Source organism: Rhododendron vialii, chromosome 6a, assembly GCF_030253575.1.
Source record: "Rhododendron vialii isolate Sample 1 chromosome 6a, ASM3025357v1".
Lineage (NCBI taxonomy): Eukaryota > Viridiplantae > Streptophyta > Magnoliopsida > Ericales > Ericaceae > Rhododendron > Rhododendron vialii.
This window is the reverse complement of record NC_080562.1, coordinates 43,705,657-43,722,366: the sequence shown is the minus strand read 5'-3', so window position 1 is coordinate 43,722,366 and position 16,710 is coordinate 43,705,657. Positions and strand designations below refer to the sequence as shown.

At 39.9% G+C, this 16,710-nt stretch overlaps 2 protein-coding genes and 2 non-coding genes across 15 annotated transcripts in view; 1 reads left to right on the top strand and 3 right to left on the bottom strand.

The window, feature by feature from the left end:
- Window positions 1–773: 773 nt before the first annotated feature.
- On the top strand, window positions 774–9,827 carry LOC131329459 (2-dehydro-3-deoxyphosphooctonate aldolase 1). Of its 12 annotated transcripts, none has more exons than XM_058362568.1 (14): window positions 777–1,038; window positions 1,180–1,220; window positions 1,387–1,484; window positions 2,299–2,395; window positions 4,918–4,983; window positions 5,400–5,459; window positions 5,536–5,610; window positions 5,741–5,825; window positions 6,276–6,334; window positions 6,459–6,503; window positions 7,928–8,026; window positions 8,706–8,753; window positions 9,050–9,097; window positions 9,396–9,827. In XM_058362568.1, exons 2-14 carry the CDS (start codon window positions 1,182–1,184, stop codon window positions 9,450–9,452), a joined length of 876 nt encoding a protein of 291 aa, XP_058218551.1. In that variant the 5' UTR covers window positions 777–1,038; window positions 1,180–1,181; the 3' UTR covers window positions 9,453–9,827. The 12 variants fall into 12 exon arrangements, 10 of the variants coding, with proteins under 10 accessions (XP_058218558.1, XP_058218556.1, XP_058218555.1 ...); XM_058362567.1 differs by having other exon boundaries at window positions 778–1,038; window positions 1,154–1,220; XM_058362566.1 differs by having other exon boundaries at window positions 778–1,038; window positions 1,131–1,220.
- A 1,907-nt stretch (window positions 9,828–11,734) lies between these two features.
- Window positions 11,735–16,710, bottom strand: part of LOC131329460 (uncharacterized) — a 52,101-nt gene continuing 47,125 nt past the window's right edge. The window contains exons 2-3 of the mRNA XM_058362576.1: window positions 12,498–12,938; window positions 11,735–12,392 (exon numbers count right to left, since the gene is read on the bottom strand). Of these exons, the coding sequence (XP_058218559.1) occupies window positions 11,900–12,392; window positions 12,498–12,850 (846 nt within the window). The 5' untranslated portion in view covers window positions 12,851–12,938 and the 3' untranslated portion in view covers window positions 11,735–11,899. The remainder of the gene's footprint in view (window positions 12,393–12,497; window positions 12,939–16,710) is intronic.
- LOC131331670 (small nucleolar RNA snoR116) lies at window positions 15,565–15,643 on the bottom strand. The gene has a single exon (XR_009201472.1). It is a non-coding gene; the product is annotated as a small nucleolar RNA snoR116 (small nucleolar RNA).
- Window positions 15,734–15,823, bottom strand: LOC131331671 (small nucleolar RNA snoR117). Its single transcript, XR_009201473.1, has one exon. It is a non-coding gene; the product is annotated as a small nucleolar RNA snoR117 (small nucleolar RNA).

Genomic DNA, 16,710 nt, shown 5'->3' with positions numbered 1-16,710 from the left:
TTCCGGAACGGAGCCGACCTTCAACATTTCAACTTATTTACATCAGCCTATCTTGCTCCAATTCCAGTGGTGCTACAGTCCCAACGGGAAAATCCCGACCGAATTTCCAACGGCCTGTCGGGCCCATTCCGGCCACCGGACGGATGATCCGAGCCGTCCAAAAATTCTAAAAAAAAAACCCGAGTGGGCGTGCGCTGGAATCAATGGCATCCGACGTGTGTAGATTACCGATCCAAACACTTCATTTTTGTGTGTATATACACTTCGTTTTTGTGTGTATATATGTTTATATACACACAAAAATGAAGTGTTTGGATCGGCCACCTACACACGTCGAATGCCTGATTCCCATATGGACCCACTCGGGTTTTTTTTATAGAATTTTTGTACGGCTTGGATCATCCGTCAGGTGGCCGGAGTGGGCCCGACGGGCCGTCGGGAATTCGGTCGGGATTTTCCTGTCGGGAAACTCAAACTTTTCACTCCAATTCATAGCATGTGAATTAGGGGGTGTTCGGACAAATAAGCCAAAGTGGCTTATTTTTTGTCCTTATTCAAATTTTTTTCGTATCACTTGGCTTATCCTTATTTTTTTGGGGATTATTGCATCTTCATGACGAGAGGAATTTAAAAAGTATAAAATTTTGATCGAAATTTAATATTTTTTGAATAAAAACGAAAAAAATAGCTTATTAACTTATTTTTATTTTTATGTAGATTTATTCGGCTCAATTTTTGCGGGAATGCCAATGGCGAACAACAAGCCGTAAACCTTAGGCTCGCAGTATAAGTATTTGTCAGAAAACTCGGGAGAAGTTTGTGTAAATTACGAAAAATAAAAATCGAACTTTTGTGTGCCGGAAACATAAGGACCTACTTCCGATGCCGGTGGTTGGCAGCACCTCTTACCCATTTTCAATTTCAATTCGAATTCCAAATTTGTCTCTGCCATAAAAGTTGATCCGAAGCCAAAACAAAGGAAGAAAGGAGCCTACGAATCAGATCCCATTTAGATCAAAATCACAACAGCTCACAAAGGTACCTTCCTTAATTCGATGCGTCTGTTCTTGGTCTTTCCTTCAAATTGTTCTAGGTCTATTTTCTTGTGAATCCCTCTACAGATAATTCAGCTTTTCTTTGTCACGAGATAAAGCTAAAATCTTGAAGTGTTTTGTCCAGAGATGGATTCTTCGTCGACAATGCTTTTCAACCAGCTCAAGGTTCGTCAACTGTTTGATTAGTTCGATATACATGCACCTATTTAGGCACTTGCATTTTCACCTACGTACGATAAGAGTGCACTAGTTTTCATTTCGCCGGCATATTTGAGTTTGGGGGGAAAAAATTAAACTTTCTGCGATGGTGCTGATAATCTATCTTAACCAGACTTCGAAACCATTTTTCTTAATGGCGGGACCCAATGTCATTGAATCCGAGGAACATGTTATGCGTATGGCCAACCACATTAAGGCTATCACTTCCAAGTATGCTCTCTCTCTCTCTCTCTCTCTCTCTCTCTCTCTCTCTCTCTCCAAGTATGCTCTCTCTCTCTCTCTGCACGTACACTGTCAATCCCATGTTTCTTGATAGGAAAACAAGCGAACTTGCTTCTTTTCTTCGTTTTAATGGTAGTAGGTGTATATATTGTTGAAGTACCAGTGGACAATTAAATTTCCTTTTTGAAGTGGTTGCTTCTCTCTATAATAGAATTTCTCAGCCCGTGTGTTTAACACTTCAAAGGGCAATTCCAAGGCAACTCAATAAATAGCTGGCAATTCACGGCACAACACCAATGAGGCAAATAAGCACTAGTCCCATTGTCAATTGCATGTAAATTATCAATCTAAGCACATAAAATAGATACGATTCAATTTTTCACAATGGAAAACTGCTACGAGGTTAAAAAAGATGGACCTACTCCGGAAATTCAAGCACTAGAAAATCAAGCGGTTACAAGAGACTCTCACTTAGGTCCATTGAATACACACTCCATAAACTTAAGCTTGCCTTGCCCAATTCATGCAAACTGCTCTCAGTGCTTGAACATCTACGTCTCCAAAGTACAAGCCCAACCCTTGCCTCCAGAATCAAGTGTAGGACTTCCATCGCGTCACCTCAAATCCTCAAGTACGACCCATGCATCCAGAAGCTACTGTAGGCCTCATCATTGCCTTCGGACTCCACTAAAGGACTTCACCATCTATGAAAAAGATGAAGTAAGCCTTAAAGATCGAACGGGAACTCCAAACATTAAGGGGATTTTGGACCTAACAGAGAATTTGACTTTTGCTCTTTTAGACTTGGGCTGCAGCTGGTTTTCAAGTCAAGCTTTGACAAAGCCAATCGGACGTCTTTCAAATCATTTCGGGGTCCTGGCCTTGTTGAAGGCTTGAAGGTATTACTTGATAGTCCTTCTTCTAATGCAATGTTATCATGAGTTTGCTTCTGACTATTATCCTACATATGCATTTGCATCTTGAACACAAATAAACACACATGTGCGCGCGAGAGCGCACGCATAAAGTGCTATTTGAATGGCCACTGGGGAATGACTTCTTAGTTCTTGCCCTTTATGCTTAGATTATCTTCTTCATCTTTATTCATTTTTGTTTTCAAAATTAATGACAAAACTCACATCATTTCTCTTTTATGATAATGAAGTTCTAATGGCCTCTGCTGCAAATTGGGACATAGTGTTTGGGTTCTAAGAGTGGAAGTCAATGACCTACTCCACCCTTCATATTCTTTTAAGCAATGTTTCGCTTCCTTCTTAAATCTTTCTGGCAAGGTTACTCAACTTTATCATGCTTCCCTCTTAAACCTTTTCCACTTTTCCAACTGTAAGCCCAGTTATCCATTACTCCCTCCGTCCCTTTTTACGTGTCCACCTTTCTATTTTGGGACAACCCAAAATAAGCGTCCATCCCAGAAGTGAATCGGTAAAACCTTGCACTACATCCATTTTACCATTCTTTTGAGAATTGCAGTATGTAGATTTCAAAGAACCACAATAAATGCTCAAGGGTATCTTAGGAAAGTTAACCTATTTATAGTGTAATGATATTGTCCCCTTAAAAAGTTGAATATCTAATGGTGGACATGTGAAAAGGGACAGGGGGAGTATATGTGGTAAAACAAGAACTTATTGACTATCCAAACTCCATTTATGGGTGTTTGTGTGTTTGGATGTGCAACACAATCAAGTCGTTCTTTGGGAGTCAGCATAGCCTTCCAAGCTATCGTTTTGATGGATGGAAGTTCAGGTATAGGGCAGCTAGTTTGCTGACAAAGTTAGAAGTTATGTATATGTCAACTAAGACAATTTGCAAAAATGATGGCACTTTAAAATTAAATGAAACATGATAGCGTATCTAGTTAGAGATAATATTCTACACGGCCCTTCCGTTCACCCCTGTTGAAGGGACCCCCCCTAAATTGACGACACCTCACCCAAACAGAAATTCCTCTCTCTCACACATGCAACCTCCCTCATGTGATCACAGCTCCCTTTCCTTCTACTTGCTCCTCCATCCTCTCGTCAGCGGCGACCACCGAGCAACGCCGCCGACAGCCAACGCCTCCACTGAAAACCCCACTCTATCTTTCATTCCCTTCCCTTCTCCAACGCTCATTCTTCTCCGACTATTTATCAACACGTGCCAATAAATTAGAAAAATAAGCTCTTAATTTTCATGAAATTTTAGGGATCACTGAACATATGGGATCGATTAAGGGATTTTACCTACACGGATTCTCAGTAAACAACGAACTGACCCGTAAGTTGGGATCTACTATTCCTCCATGTATATTAATTGTACGTCCAGTGTGTTTCAGATTGCATACACCCTGGGTTATCAAGTATCAAAAAAGAACGCAATTGTTTTGCCATGAAACTCCATCATTCGTCCATTAAAATGAGAGTTCCCAGTTGAGAAATGCATTTCATAAATCCCTATCAAAGCCTCAGATGAATTATTCTGCTATAAATATTGAAGTTAATCTGTAATTGAATCCCTCATTGGGTCTTTAATCAGGAAGGGGCAATCGACTGAGAAGGAAGAAAAGGGGAGGCAATAGCCGACGGATCTTGGCGATTGGTCTAGATCGATGGCAGTTGGGTAAGGGGAAGGGACCAAGTTCTGGTTCAGTTTGGAACGTGATGCTTCGGAAGAAACGGGAAGGGAAGGGGCTTGATTAGGTGAGGGAAGGTACATGTGTGTCGCCAGAAATTCTGGTTGAGTAAGGCCGTAAGGAGCTCGATGGACGATGGTTGCTGCTGGACGAAGGACAAGGTAGAAGGAGAGGGAGCTGTGATCACATGAGGGAGGTTACATGTGTGAGAGTGAGAGGAATTTCTGTTTGGGTGAGGTGTCGTTTATTTAGGGAGGGTCCGTTCAACAGGGGATGAACGGAGGGGCCGTGTAGAATATTATCTCATCTAGTTATCCATAATTGCCTCCACCTTTTTTCTTCTTCTTTTTTTTTATCAGAGAAAAGGGTGGGAGGGGGCGACCAGTGTAGCAACCCCCTTTGGGCGTGACCATAGGGGCTCCCTACCCGCTGTGGAATGTCCAGTTCGAGTCATAGCTACTGTCCGAGAGGACAGGCTATCACCACAGCACTACCTAGGTACAAGTGGGCATAAGTGTTCACCCCCACACCTCCTTGCCACTGGCAAGACTCAAAACTGAGTCTAACTTGGGGATGAAGAGCACCCTACCCACTAGGCTACCCTTTCGGTGGTTATTTGCCCCCACCTTAGACAATGGGTGTTTACTCAAATTGTGTGGAAAATGCAATGGGCAAGTCCCATTCAAGCGTGTGCCTGTAAAACAAGGCTATAACGCAGAATACTAAGCCAGTAGGATTCCCTTAGTTTATTCTTAAAGAGTTCACATTTTTTCTTTCTGATTGCAGATCCTTGAGAAGGTAAAGGTAGCGTATGACATCCCGATAGTGACAGATGTGCATGAATCCATCCAGGTCAACTTTTTCTTCCTGTTTCAAATACAAGTGGTTTCATATTAAAAAGACCACTATCTATTAACTTAACATTCTTCTACATTTGTGTGGCCATTGAAAATCACTGGGCAAACACATTGTTCTTCTATATCCGTTTTTTCTATAGTTACCTAGTGGGCTCCTTTGAGGCCTTAGATGCCCACGCACTGCGCCATTATTGTTGTATGCATTGTGATAGTATATATCATTCATTAAATTGTAAGAACAAAGAGGAACTCACATTGTGTGTTTCTTTCGTGAATGTTTTCTTGGTTTTTTGGTTCTCTTGTCTTGATTCTCATGCCAATACTAACTTCAGTAACTAAATGCTGATGAAGGGATGTGTAGTGCCAATGTTCAGCATGGCATGAACTTTTTTTGACACTTGTTTTTCTCAGTGTGAGGCAGTTGGTAGAGTTGCTGATATTATTCAGATCCCAGCCTTCTTATGCCGACAGGTTGTTTTACTTTCCGTTTTAAAGATGTTGAATGTCCCTATTCATTTATCTTGTTCACGACCTGTTCAAATGACAGACAGATCTCCTAGTTGCAGCTGCCGAGACTGGAAAAATTGTCAACATAAAGAAAGGCCAATTCTGTGCTCCTTCTGTGAGTCTACAATTTTAACTCATCTGCTACCAGTTAGAAACTTCTCTAACAATTTTACAGGCAATTGATATGCATTTGTCTCTTCTGGGTTCCATTTGAATAAGAAGTTACAGATGATTCATACTTGTAGGTCATGGCAAATTCTGCTGAAAAGATTAGATTCGCTGGAAATGAAAATGTTATGGTCTGTGAGAGAGGAACTATGTTTGGCTATAGTAAGTCATCTTAAATTACTTATGTTTTGTCTTTTGCCTCTTGCTTCTGAACAGTTCTGTTAGTGTGAAATTTTGATAGAAGAAACGACGGATATGGACTCCCTGAAGTATTTACAGATTTATCTTTGATTGCCTAAGGCCTTGGAGAACAATATTAACATGGTAACAACATAAACACATGGCAGTCTGGCAAAGCTATGGTCCTCTTAGGTTTTTCGGTTGTGGTCTCACCCCACTTCCATGGGCTGGTGACCTATGCTTACTTGGGTTGATATTAGAAACTTCTTAAGTTGCCGTTTTGACTTCCACTTGAATTTCCATAAATTAAAGCTGAAAAAGTATTAGCCCGAGTTGGTCCGAAGCAAAAGAATAAAGATAGGGTAGAGAAACCATTATCCATGTCATTTCTGTTTTATTTTATTTAGCTGTGGAGTTGGATTTGTGTTGCAGATGATTTGATTGTCGATCCACGCAACTTTGAGTGGATGAGGGAGGCTAATTGTCCTGTTGTGAGTATAACATGATAGATTGTTGTTGGGGAATAATTATGGAAATGGCAAAAGATTTCCAACGTTAGATTAATCTAGTTGTTTAGTATTTTCGACGGACCTGACAATTTGCTTTTGACTGCAGGTGGCTGATGTCACCCATTCTTTGCAACAGCCTGCCAGGAGGAAGGTGTGGATCATTTCTGATATAATGTTATTTTAAGGTTTCTGAAATTGTGTTCCAGAAAGATGAGATACTCAATGTAGCAGGAATTATCAAAGCAGTATGGTAGGTTAATCTAAAATTGGAAATCTTTGCTAGACATTTTTGTCTCCAATCACTGTAGTTGTTGGTAATATGTTTAAAAGAATCTTCCTAGTGTGTTTATTGCTTATCTTATTGTTCTAAATGTCATGGAAAAAAAAATTACATTGATCTGGGTGGATTCTAAGCTCATCAATTGGTTTGGACTTTGGATTGATGGATGTTCCCAACTCTATGTGGAGTGCTGGATGATGGTAAGCAAACTTGGAATATGATGGGTTCTATTTCGTGGTTAGGATTCTTACTCTCCGTCAAAGGGACTTCTTTGTTTCCACTTCTATCTATTAGTAACATGGCAGTAACGTGACATCTGATCCCTTAATGAAAACTGAAAAGGTAATGGCATCTACATCTATGCTCTGTTTCTGTATCCTTAATTTTTTTGTATATCCACGCACTCATGCATACACAAACCCACCCTTGTCTGAGGCAATTAGTACAATGAGGTGTCCAGGTACCAAGGGACATTGTGAGGAAAAATTGGATCTTGATGAGCAAAACGGGACATTGTGAGCTGCTGCTGACAAAAGATTTCCTTTAAAATTTGACAACAGTACTTTGACGCAACTTATTCTGCCTAATTGGTATTACATGTGCAAGTGGTGACTCGGCTGACCGCCTTCTTATCATTATGAGGGGCTAGATAGCCATTGGTGACAATTTACCTTAGTGTTCAATGGGTGTTTCTAAGGTGAGGGGTTGACCTTTCACAGTAGGAAGGGAGGGCAGAAGGTTGGAAAGAAGAGGAGGCTGTCACTTTGGACGTGACTTAGTTTTTATAGATGGAGGTTGGATTCCTGAATATATTGTAGTGGAATATCAGGAACGCAAATCTGACCTTTTGAGCATATTTTGGGTATTTTAGTCTATTGATGCATGCGGTAAACAAACTACTTTTGTGTACAGGCAGAGCCCCCTTTTCGTGCACTTTTGTTTTTCTTTGAAGTAATCTCTTTCTTCTGGTGCTTATTCTAAAATATGCAAAACGTTGTGCCCTATATAATTGTTTTTACGTGGCTTTTGTCTTGCAAGTAGTGTCGAGTCTGTTGACAGTAGCTTATGATGTCTTGAGTTGTAGGCTCTTAAAATATCTCAGCGGTAGTTTTCTCTTCACTGTTAGCATTTTAGCTCTTCTTTCTAAGATTCTGATCTGCTTTGTAGCAGTTACTAACTTTTTCTGGCATCCATACCTTCAATGAGTTGGAGGTTACTAAATCGAAGTTACTTGTGTATCTCTCCTGGCGATTTTGTTTTAAAATGTATAACCCTAGTTCTTTTTTTCCAAATAGCTGGAGGGTGGTGGTGTCGCCAGTGGGGGTCTTCGTGAACTGATACCATGCATCGCAAGGACAGCAGTTGCTGTTGGAGTTGATGGAATTTTCATGGAGGTATGCAAACAGTTTCTGCTCTAATTTAAGATTTTTGTGTCCGTTTTCTCTCTTATAAGTTCAATACTGAGTAGAACGACAAGTTCTTGTGCTAAGAGCTGCAGTTGCATAAATGGAAGCAAAACAAGAGGCGAACACAAACACCTCTACTTATGATATGATACAACAAATAAGACAAGCAAATGAGTGTCGGAACTTGAATAAAGTACATTGGCAAAATCACCGTGCTTTCTTGAAACCTTTTGATGATAATGGGTATCTTGCTCTCAGTTGGCAAGGAACATTTTCTGTTTGGTGTAAGAAACAAGGATAGATGATTCCTTTCAAGACGTCTGATTTGTTTCGCTATTTGAATAACAGATATTACTGACACAGCTGTGTCTGAAATGATTATGCTGAATGTCTGATTTGCTAGCCTACGCATTTTCCATACGGCTCGTGTTTCATTTCTATTTTTTGAGGTTTATAGAGTACATTCTCAGAATTTTAGAGCATGATATGTGAAAATCCATGAGCTTCTGATTTTCTAATGTAGCCTCCTGTTTCCCCTAATTATCTGCATAGATGGCCTCTAACAGCTTCCAAAATTTATGGACTCCCTGAATTTTCATCAAGGCCCCTTTCCCTCTATAGTATATGCATATGCATGCTTCTAAGTACTTCTTCCTGTGTGGCTTAGGTACATGATGATCCTCTAAGGGCTCCAGTTGATGGTCCAACCCAATGGGTAAGCAATCAAACATACTGCACGAATTGTCTGCTCATTATATTGTGTCTGATAAAGAATAGTTCCAAAAGACAAAAGCATTGTATTCATCTCTGTTGGAAGTATTTTCTGAATAGATTGCTCCAAAAACATATACTTCCCCTTCACTCTTTCGCTCTTTCCGTTAACCACAATATAATACACAAAGGACGACGGTTATCCTGGGACCGCGATTGAATACATGTGGTCTTCATTATCGGGATGAGCAACCTATTTAGCAGTTTACTAATTTACGTTGCCTTCATGTCTGAAAACAGCCTCTGCACCATTTGGAGGAACTGCTAGAAGAGCTTATAGCAATCGCTGTAAGTCATTTAACCTGTCTGCAGTGTACATTGTAACTGTCCAATGGGGAACTTGTCTTGATTGTAGACATTAATTTTAAAGTAGTGCTGTGCACACACATGCATAGAAAGACTGAGATGGTAAAAAGGAACTAGAAATTAATGGCTTGTACCCTCCCATTTTGCTTCGCATCATATCCATACAGATGCTTGTTTCTCATACGCCTGTTACTCTTTACTTTCCCAAGTTCCAACACTAATATCATTTTGTGCTGTGTTTTCTTTTTTTTCTTTATATATTTTTTGGTTATCATTGCAGGGTGTTAGCAAGGGGAAGCAAAGCTTCAAAATTGATCTCACTCCATTCCGTGATTAAAAGACTTTGAGGCTTCTCTCAAGGGCAATGCCAACCAAAAGAAGAGGAGAAACGAGTGGATTGAATATTGTCTCTTGTTGATTAGCTTAAACTCTGTGAGGTGCCAACAATCCAATCAATACCTTGTGGAATGCAGCTTTGGACTTCGTGTGTCTCCTTTTTCCTGTCACCCTCTAGAAACTCTTCACTGAAAGTGTTTGAAAGCAGAGTTTTTAGCTAGAGAAAGGTATCCTGCAACTTTCTTGATTGTAAACGAATATTAGAAAAATGTATCCTGCAACTTTATTAATTGCAAACGAATAATTCTTTGGTTGTATCATTGTTTTGTATGTCAAACACATGAAGATTTTCGTAAAACACTACAGTCATTACATGTATAATTTGTTTTAAATGTAAGCGTCTCTGTTCAGAATAGGTTACCAAAGTAGTTGTAGGATAGCTCTTTATGTCAGAGGATACATATCGAATCCTCACATTCGTTCTCTTTTTGAAGTGGTGGTGGGGCCTTATGTGTACATTGGGGTTTGTTGCACTTGAGCATTTTTTCCTACACTTGCAAAGGCTTTAAAATTCTTTCATACTGTGGTTTTACGAGCTTGCTTTGCATGATCTTCTTTCTTTTGTATTTGACCCTCCTTCCGACGAGCAAGTCAGTATCAATCAGAGAGAAGAGAGGATGAGGGCTGAAAACGAGTTTTTGGGACTTACCTCCTCTCAACCTTTACCTTGATATTTATTGAGAGGGCATACTTGGCCCCCAAGCAGACCATGCTCAACATGTGGGCCTCTAGGACCTTCGAGAACACTCTAGAATCCTTTGGTTCCTAAAAGGCTGATGACCGGACCAAATCTGGGCCGCCAAACAAGTGGGCCGACCGGCCCATTACGCTCGGTTCTCCTGGTCTACTAGTCGGGCCCATCTCGCCTTCGTGGGGTTCTGGCTACCAAACAGGTTCTGCCCGTTGCCGAGTTCAGATTCGGCCCACTACAAACAAGGCGCAGGATTTCTTCTCTTTTACTATTCATAGTATTCAAAAGTTCTTAGACATGGGGAAAAGCCTAGTAACCACCATTTTTTTAACCATGAATCAGTGTGCTAAAATTTTGTTCCCACAAAACATAATTTACCGAGTGCTACTATGTCAAAAACATTTGAATTATGCAATCTCATCACTCCATCATTTTTCACAATGTTATGCATCTGTTTCCCGATTACCCTCTGGTCTGGTTATACGGCCTCCGCATGTCATTATTACAGAGGCTAAGCTAAAGTAGCAAGCGACTGGGGTGGTGGTTGAACGAACGTCATAGAAACTCAGATATAGATAACGCGTTGAGGAACTACCTAGTTATAACCATCAGAATGCACGCAGATGCTGTTTCATCTACACACAGATTGCCAGTCCAAAGGCATACAAGGGATGACATGATAAACACAAACATAGAAATCAATTCTACAGCAACCCACAATTCAAAGATCTGTCTTGGCAAAGTTAGACAGCAACGGAGATGAAGTTTACACAACTAAAGGAGCAGAACAGGCTATTTGCGACTGCTTCTGTAACTGTCTATGCTACAAAGCTGGCAGCAAGCAGGCTAGCAGCCCTATTTTCAGAGTTCAAGTGCATGCAGAGAAAATCTACCCAACCACTAATGGCATTCAAAGCATAACAAAACGGTCAGGCATAGACTGAACTGACTGAATTCATGAAGACTAAAAATGAAGCATTGCACCGAACAAGTCAAAACTAAGTAGGAAACAATAGCACCTACTGTCCTGAATCCATGCAAAATGAAGCATTGCACCGAACAAGTCAAAACTAAGTAGGAAACAATAGCACCTACTGTCCTGAATCCATGCAAAATGAACCATATTTCTTTCAGCTGGTGTCTAGCATTGAATCTGAAACCACATTTACTAGATGACAAACTTAACTACTTACGTTATACAAGGACTAATGAAGGAACCTTAGCATAACAGATTAGCGCGCAAGCAACCTTAAATAAGATAGAATAACTTGGCAATGAAGTTCATGAGAAGCATAAGAAAACTATACTACCAACACACAATTCAGAATGAAACGGAAACAGAAAATGATAATGAAATACACTCTTAGATCTTTCGTCATTACAATACATTCTGCCATCAAAACATTGTCAACAAGCATTCCTTCTACAACGTTAGTCTTGGACAGACCTAATGAAAATGGAGCAAAGATTGAAAGCACAAATAAACTGAAATGAGACTTATTGGAAACTCCAAAGTATGAGTTCAATAAGCATGCCCAAGAATTATTTGTCATTGATGAACAACATTATGTATGTATACACCCTTATCCTCTAACGAAAACGTTATTTGCCATTGACGAACAATTTTCTACTATAAGAATACACAAAAATGTACCCGGAAAGTAGGATGTATATATATCGTATACCTGCTAGACTAACTATGAACAAGGAACTAAGTGATCATGTAGAGTCAAGTGATTTTCACGATCCAAAGCCTCCCTAACCGCCCGATACAACTCTACCCACGAAGATGAGTAAGAGTTGAGATCCACAGGACCCAAAAAGAATGTGGGATTTGGACTGGCTGGACAAGCAGAAACCAAGTCAAGAACCGACACCGCCGGCTTCAGTTGTTGAGGAAAATTGAATGCCAAATTGTCAACCTTGTGCTCATAAATTTTGCCATTTCGATCCAATTTGTAGCGGGAGGTGCCCTGGAACTGGCCCTTTGCCTCCCAGGGGACCCTAGGAATACCCCTCAAGTTCCACCTAATCAATATGACATTCTCAGAAGGCTGCCAAATCCTAAGTACGTCAACTCCGATTTCTCTGAACAGAATTCGGCCGTGAAACCGAAGTGCCCAGAAGATCAATTTGTAATTCTCAATGCCGGCGAACTTGTTCAATGGGTCTGTAAACGTGATGTCATCCCTGCCAATTTAATCAAAATTATTTCTTATCTTAAAATTGAAAAATGAATAGACGATACATGGAGGCGCAGGTCATCTTGAATCTCAATAGATAAAACAGTAGTACCTGTAAATGTTGTAGTTGAGGTCTTTGGTAAAGAGTAAAGGCATGTCTTCGCGAAGCGTCCGTACAGCAAGACCCAGATTGACATAGAAGTCGCTTTTTTGGTTGTTGTTGTCGTCGTTGTGGTGGGTGGTAGTGGTATTGGGGGATTGGTCGACCTGGGCTACCCCAACGGGAGAAGGAGGAGGAGGAGGAGGAAGTGGGGGTTCAAGCTGCTTTGGGAGAGCGAAGAGAGGGGCGGCGTGTCTACCAGAAAGAGGAGGAGGAGAGAGAGAGGTGTGGTGAATGAGGATGGGTTTGTATTTGGAGTGGAGGATTAGAATCGGAGAAGACAGGGTTGGCGCCAGAAAAGCCATTCGTGTTTCCTTCTCTCCCAGTTTTCTTTCAGTTTTATCAGTTCAACGTTTCATGAGAGAGAGAGAGAGAGAGAGAGAGAGAGAAATTGTGTCCTTAAAATTAAGTGAGAAAAGTATTTTGAGTGGTTCTGAAAAGGGGGAATCGAGTGTATTCTCTGTCTCAGCTTATACCAGAGTAAACCGGGGGGTCGAACCCGAATATCAAATTGACTACCTCATGTCTGCCACGTTTCGTGTCAAAGTTGTCTTTTTTTGTACTCCCTCTTCCGTTCCTTTTTAAGTGTCCTGCTTCGTAACTCCAATTTATTAAAAAAACATCATCATTATACCTTTCACATCAACTTTTTCTTCCACTTTCCCTACTTACCCATTATCATTACACTTTTACCCACTAACTTTTTAAAGTGAAATCTACTTTTAGGAACAAAATAGACAATGCGCCAATTTTTACCACTAACTTTACAAAATGGACACTTATTTAGAGATATCCCAAAATGAAATACTAGACAATAAATAAGAGACGGAGGGAGTAGTATTTTCAACAATTGAATCCATGGTGGTTATCTTGTTCTTTTGTCTCAAGTATTGAAGTGATAGTCATCCCTTTATTTTATTTTTTTTAACTTCGAAATTTAACATGGTAGTAACATTTTCTTACTTTTATGCCGTTCCATATAAAAAGCTACCAAATATAACTCCCAAAAGAGTCGAGTCAATTGATCACAAAGGTGCAAAATTCCATCCAATAGGCAATTGATACACCCAGAATTGATTAGGACCAGTGAACCGGATGAGAGACGGAGACCTTTTCACAAAAAGGATATTCCCTCCGGATCCCCACTGTAGCAAGCAATGGGATTAGCATATTTTTTTCTCAGATGCCACTTTCATCTACTCCATCCAAAAAGATGATTTTGATCACAAACTACTGATGAATTCACAATAAAACTTGAATTCACAAATCTGTTTTCAAACATAGGCAATACAACACTTCTCAAATCAATCACTCAAACAACATTTTTACACTGTTCGGTTCTTACACCCCTCTCTCACACACACTTCACATCCACTCAGGGCAAGAAGAATACCCACATAAGCAGTGGAAATCCACGGCAATAGCAGCAACAGGATTTGAATGATACAAAACCAAAAGCCTGCCCAACTGGTGCGACCAGCCTGAACCGGATTATCTGTAACCAAAACGCTTGCTCTAAAAGAAGCTTCAGTGGAATCAAAGTTTCCACCAAACTGTCCTCAGAGCGCAAAATATAGTCCGAAATCTCACAAGGGAAAAACTAAACAAATTTTTTTTATCCAAGAAAGGGGAGTTGTCTTTATCAAAGGATAGGAAATTACAAGTAAGCTATTGCCAAATTTATCAATATAGAAGTTTAGTGATCCACCCATCCTCAGAGACTACAATGAGATGAATATAGCTACGAGATCTATACAAACGTTTTGGGTTAGTAATCCAGTTGCCTTTTGAAGGAAATGAACATCTAAAAGATCACCCTGGAATACTTTACAAGTCTTTTCTGACCCAGTGCATAATCACAGGAAAATGCAATATAAGTTGAGTTGCATGTGAGATGAAAAGCTAACGACAGCACTTACCAGGCAAAATTGAAAATCCCCAAAGAAACTATGGCTGTAGAACAAGTTCATGCGCGTAAATAATAGTCAACTATATTAAAGTAGTCCCTTTTCCGCCATGTGGTTCCAAAGCGTATGGGTTCCAGAATTGTGATTGTTAATAGAAGTGGAATGATCTAACAAAATCCTAACACCTTCCAAGAGCGGGCACTGGGTTGTGCCGTGGAAAACGGGGGCCATAATATTTTCATTTTGAATAGAAACCACAACCTATACAAATCAACAATGCCTGCTAGTTGCTATAGACATAACTGCAACACTTTGGAACTGAAGGTGGTATCAACCACCATTGAAAACATTCGGTTTTGTCAACCACAATTTCAAGAACGGGGGATTTATAAATAACCTCAAAGATATTGAGGAAAAATCACTTCCAATAACAATGTGTTATCAAAAGTAACAATAAAAATTTCATGATGGAGATTGAGGGACACAAAAGTGCACCAAGGTTAAGAACAAATGGTTGATCTTTCCCCGCTGTTGAAAGAGAGTAATCAGCACAAGAATTAATTGGCCCAACAAAGCAAGAGCAACTAAGTAAAATACAAGTACACGAACTCAAGGGAACCAGATATGTACTGTACATCAGAAAAATGACCAAGCAAAAACGAATTCCAACACCCAATATTAGTTGCCAGAAATATGAGTAGGTAAAAATGAAGGTAATTCCAAGTCTTTTCTGTTGCCTTACAGTTGCTAATCAGATACTAAGTACTATGTCGCTATCGCTAAGGAATGTAGCACAACCAATACCATAGAAATAAAATAGGGAAATATAAATTTTTTTGTAGGAACATCTGAATGCTTAGGCCGCACAAAAAAACAAAGCAGCCAAAGCCAGAATCTCCGTCCCCAGTAAATTGCTATCGGCAACGTACAGCGCTGAGAGCACTATGGAATAATCGAAAGTGCATCAGAGACTCTAATTTGTTGCCAGTTTCTCCAAAGCAGACACCTTTTTTAAGGCCGGAAAACCCTCCAAAAAATGTATACTATAATTTCAAAAAATAAGAAAAGGAAAAAAAAATTGAGAGAGAAAAATAAACAGAGAAGAGGGTAGGAGGCTCAGAGTTAATTGATGGCATCAACAAGCTCGAAAGCTTTCATAGTTTGATGGTATAATTTTGCTCCTCACTGCCTTGGCTACATAACAACTGGAGTAATCCGAAAAGACAAGATTATTATCAGAGTTAAAAGCAATTGGAAACAACAATACCAAATCAAAGAACAAGGCCTCAGAAGCTAAGAACGCATCAAAGAAGTCTTTAGTAAAATGACTTCTCATATGGTACGGACAAATTTATGAATGCATCATTGGCCACTGGGTGGGTAGAGTATATTGGGATTTTGTGAAATAATTTCATGGAATAAGTCATCGGATTCGTAAAGCTGTACCAAAGGGTAGGACTTTGGAGAGAGAGAAACATCTTTGATAAATCCGAGGACTCTTCCTTCCATAATCACACCAGAGACCAAACTAAAACCTCATACAGAGAGCAACGGAGACACAGTAAAGCCAGCCCCATGCGGAGATTATATACAGAGAGAAGAGAGAGAGAGAGAGAGAGAGAGAGAGAGGCGGAGATAGGGGATGCGCTCAGGAAGCCCTAATTTTTGTGAATGTAAAATTACCACAATAACCTCAACTTGTTGAATTTTCTCTTTGCATGCACCTTGGATTGTTGTGTTTCTTACGTGAAGTGTTACAATACACACCCCTTATTTGGGTGTGTATCATATGCACCCTTATTAAAATACACCAAAATATTATGAATCTCCAAATGTTACGAATCTATTGCTAAAAAGTTACGAATCATATTGTTGAAAAGTTACGAATTTTTAGTATAAAAGTTACGATACGAAATAAAATGTTATGAATGACCGGTCCTACAAGTAATTTTTTATGAGGTGGCACAATATGAACCACACAATAGGTGCGTATTGGACACACCTTAAAGGGGTGTGTATTGAAGACTTTCCCTTCTTACATTTTTGTTGAAAGAAAGGCTATCACACCAAAGCTCTTTTTTTTTTATTTGTTAACATGGGTGTGTCCCCCACACCCAAACGGGACAAGACTACTTCGTCTACGGCCGATCACAGAGAAACAACACGAATGGAAAGTTTTAAAGTTAACGATTAGACAAATTGTTTAAAGGGCTCAACATTTGAAATATTTGACTTCTGTTGTTCGTAGAATTCGAACA

Excerpts from the sequence above, each read along its gene's own strand:
- LOC131329459 (XM_058362568.1), top strand. The coding sequence starts at position 1,182 with ATGGATTCTTCGTCGACAATGCTTTTCAACCAGCTCAAG. Across the intron at positions 1,221-1,386 it reads TGCTTTTCAACCAGCTCAAG|ACTTCGAAACCATTTTTCTT; the intron begins GTTCGTCAACTG and ends TATCTTAACCAG. Across the intron at positions 8,754-9,049 it reads TTGATGGTCCAACCCAATGG|CCTCTGCACCATTTGGAGGA; the intron begins GTAAGCAATCAA and ends GTCTGAAAACAG.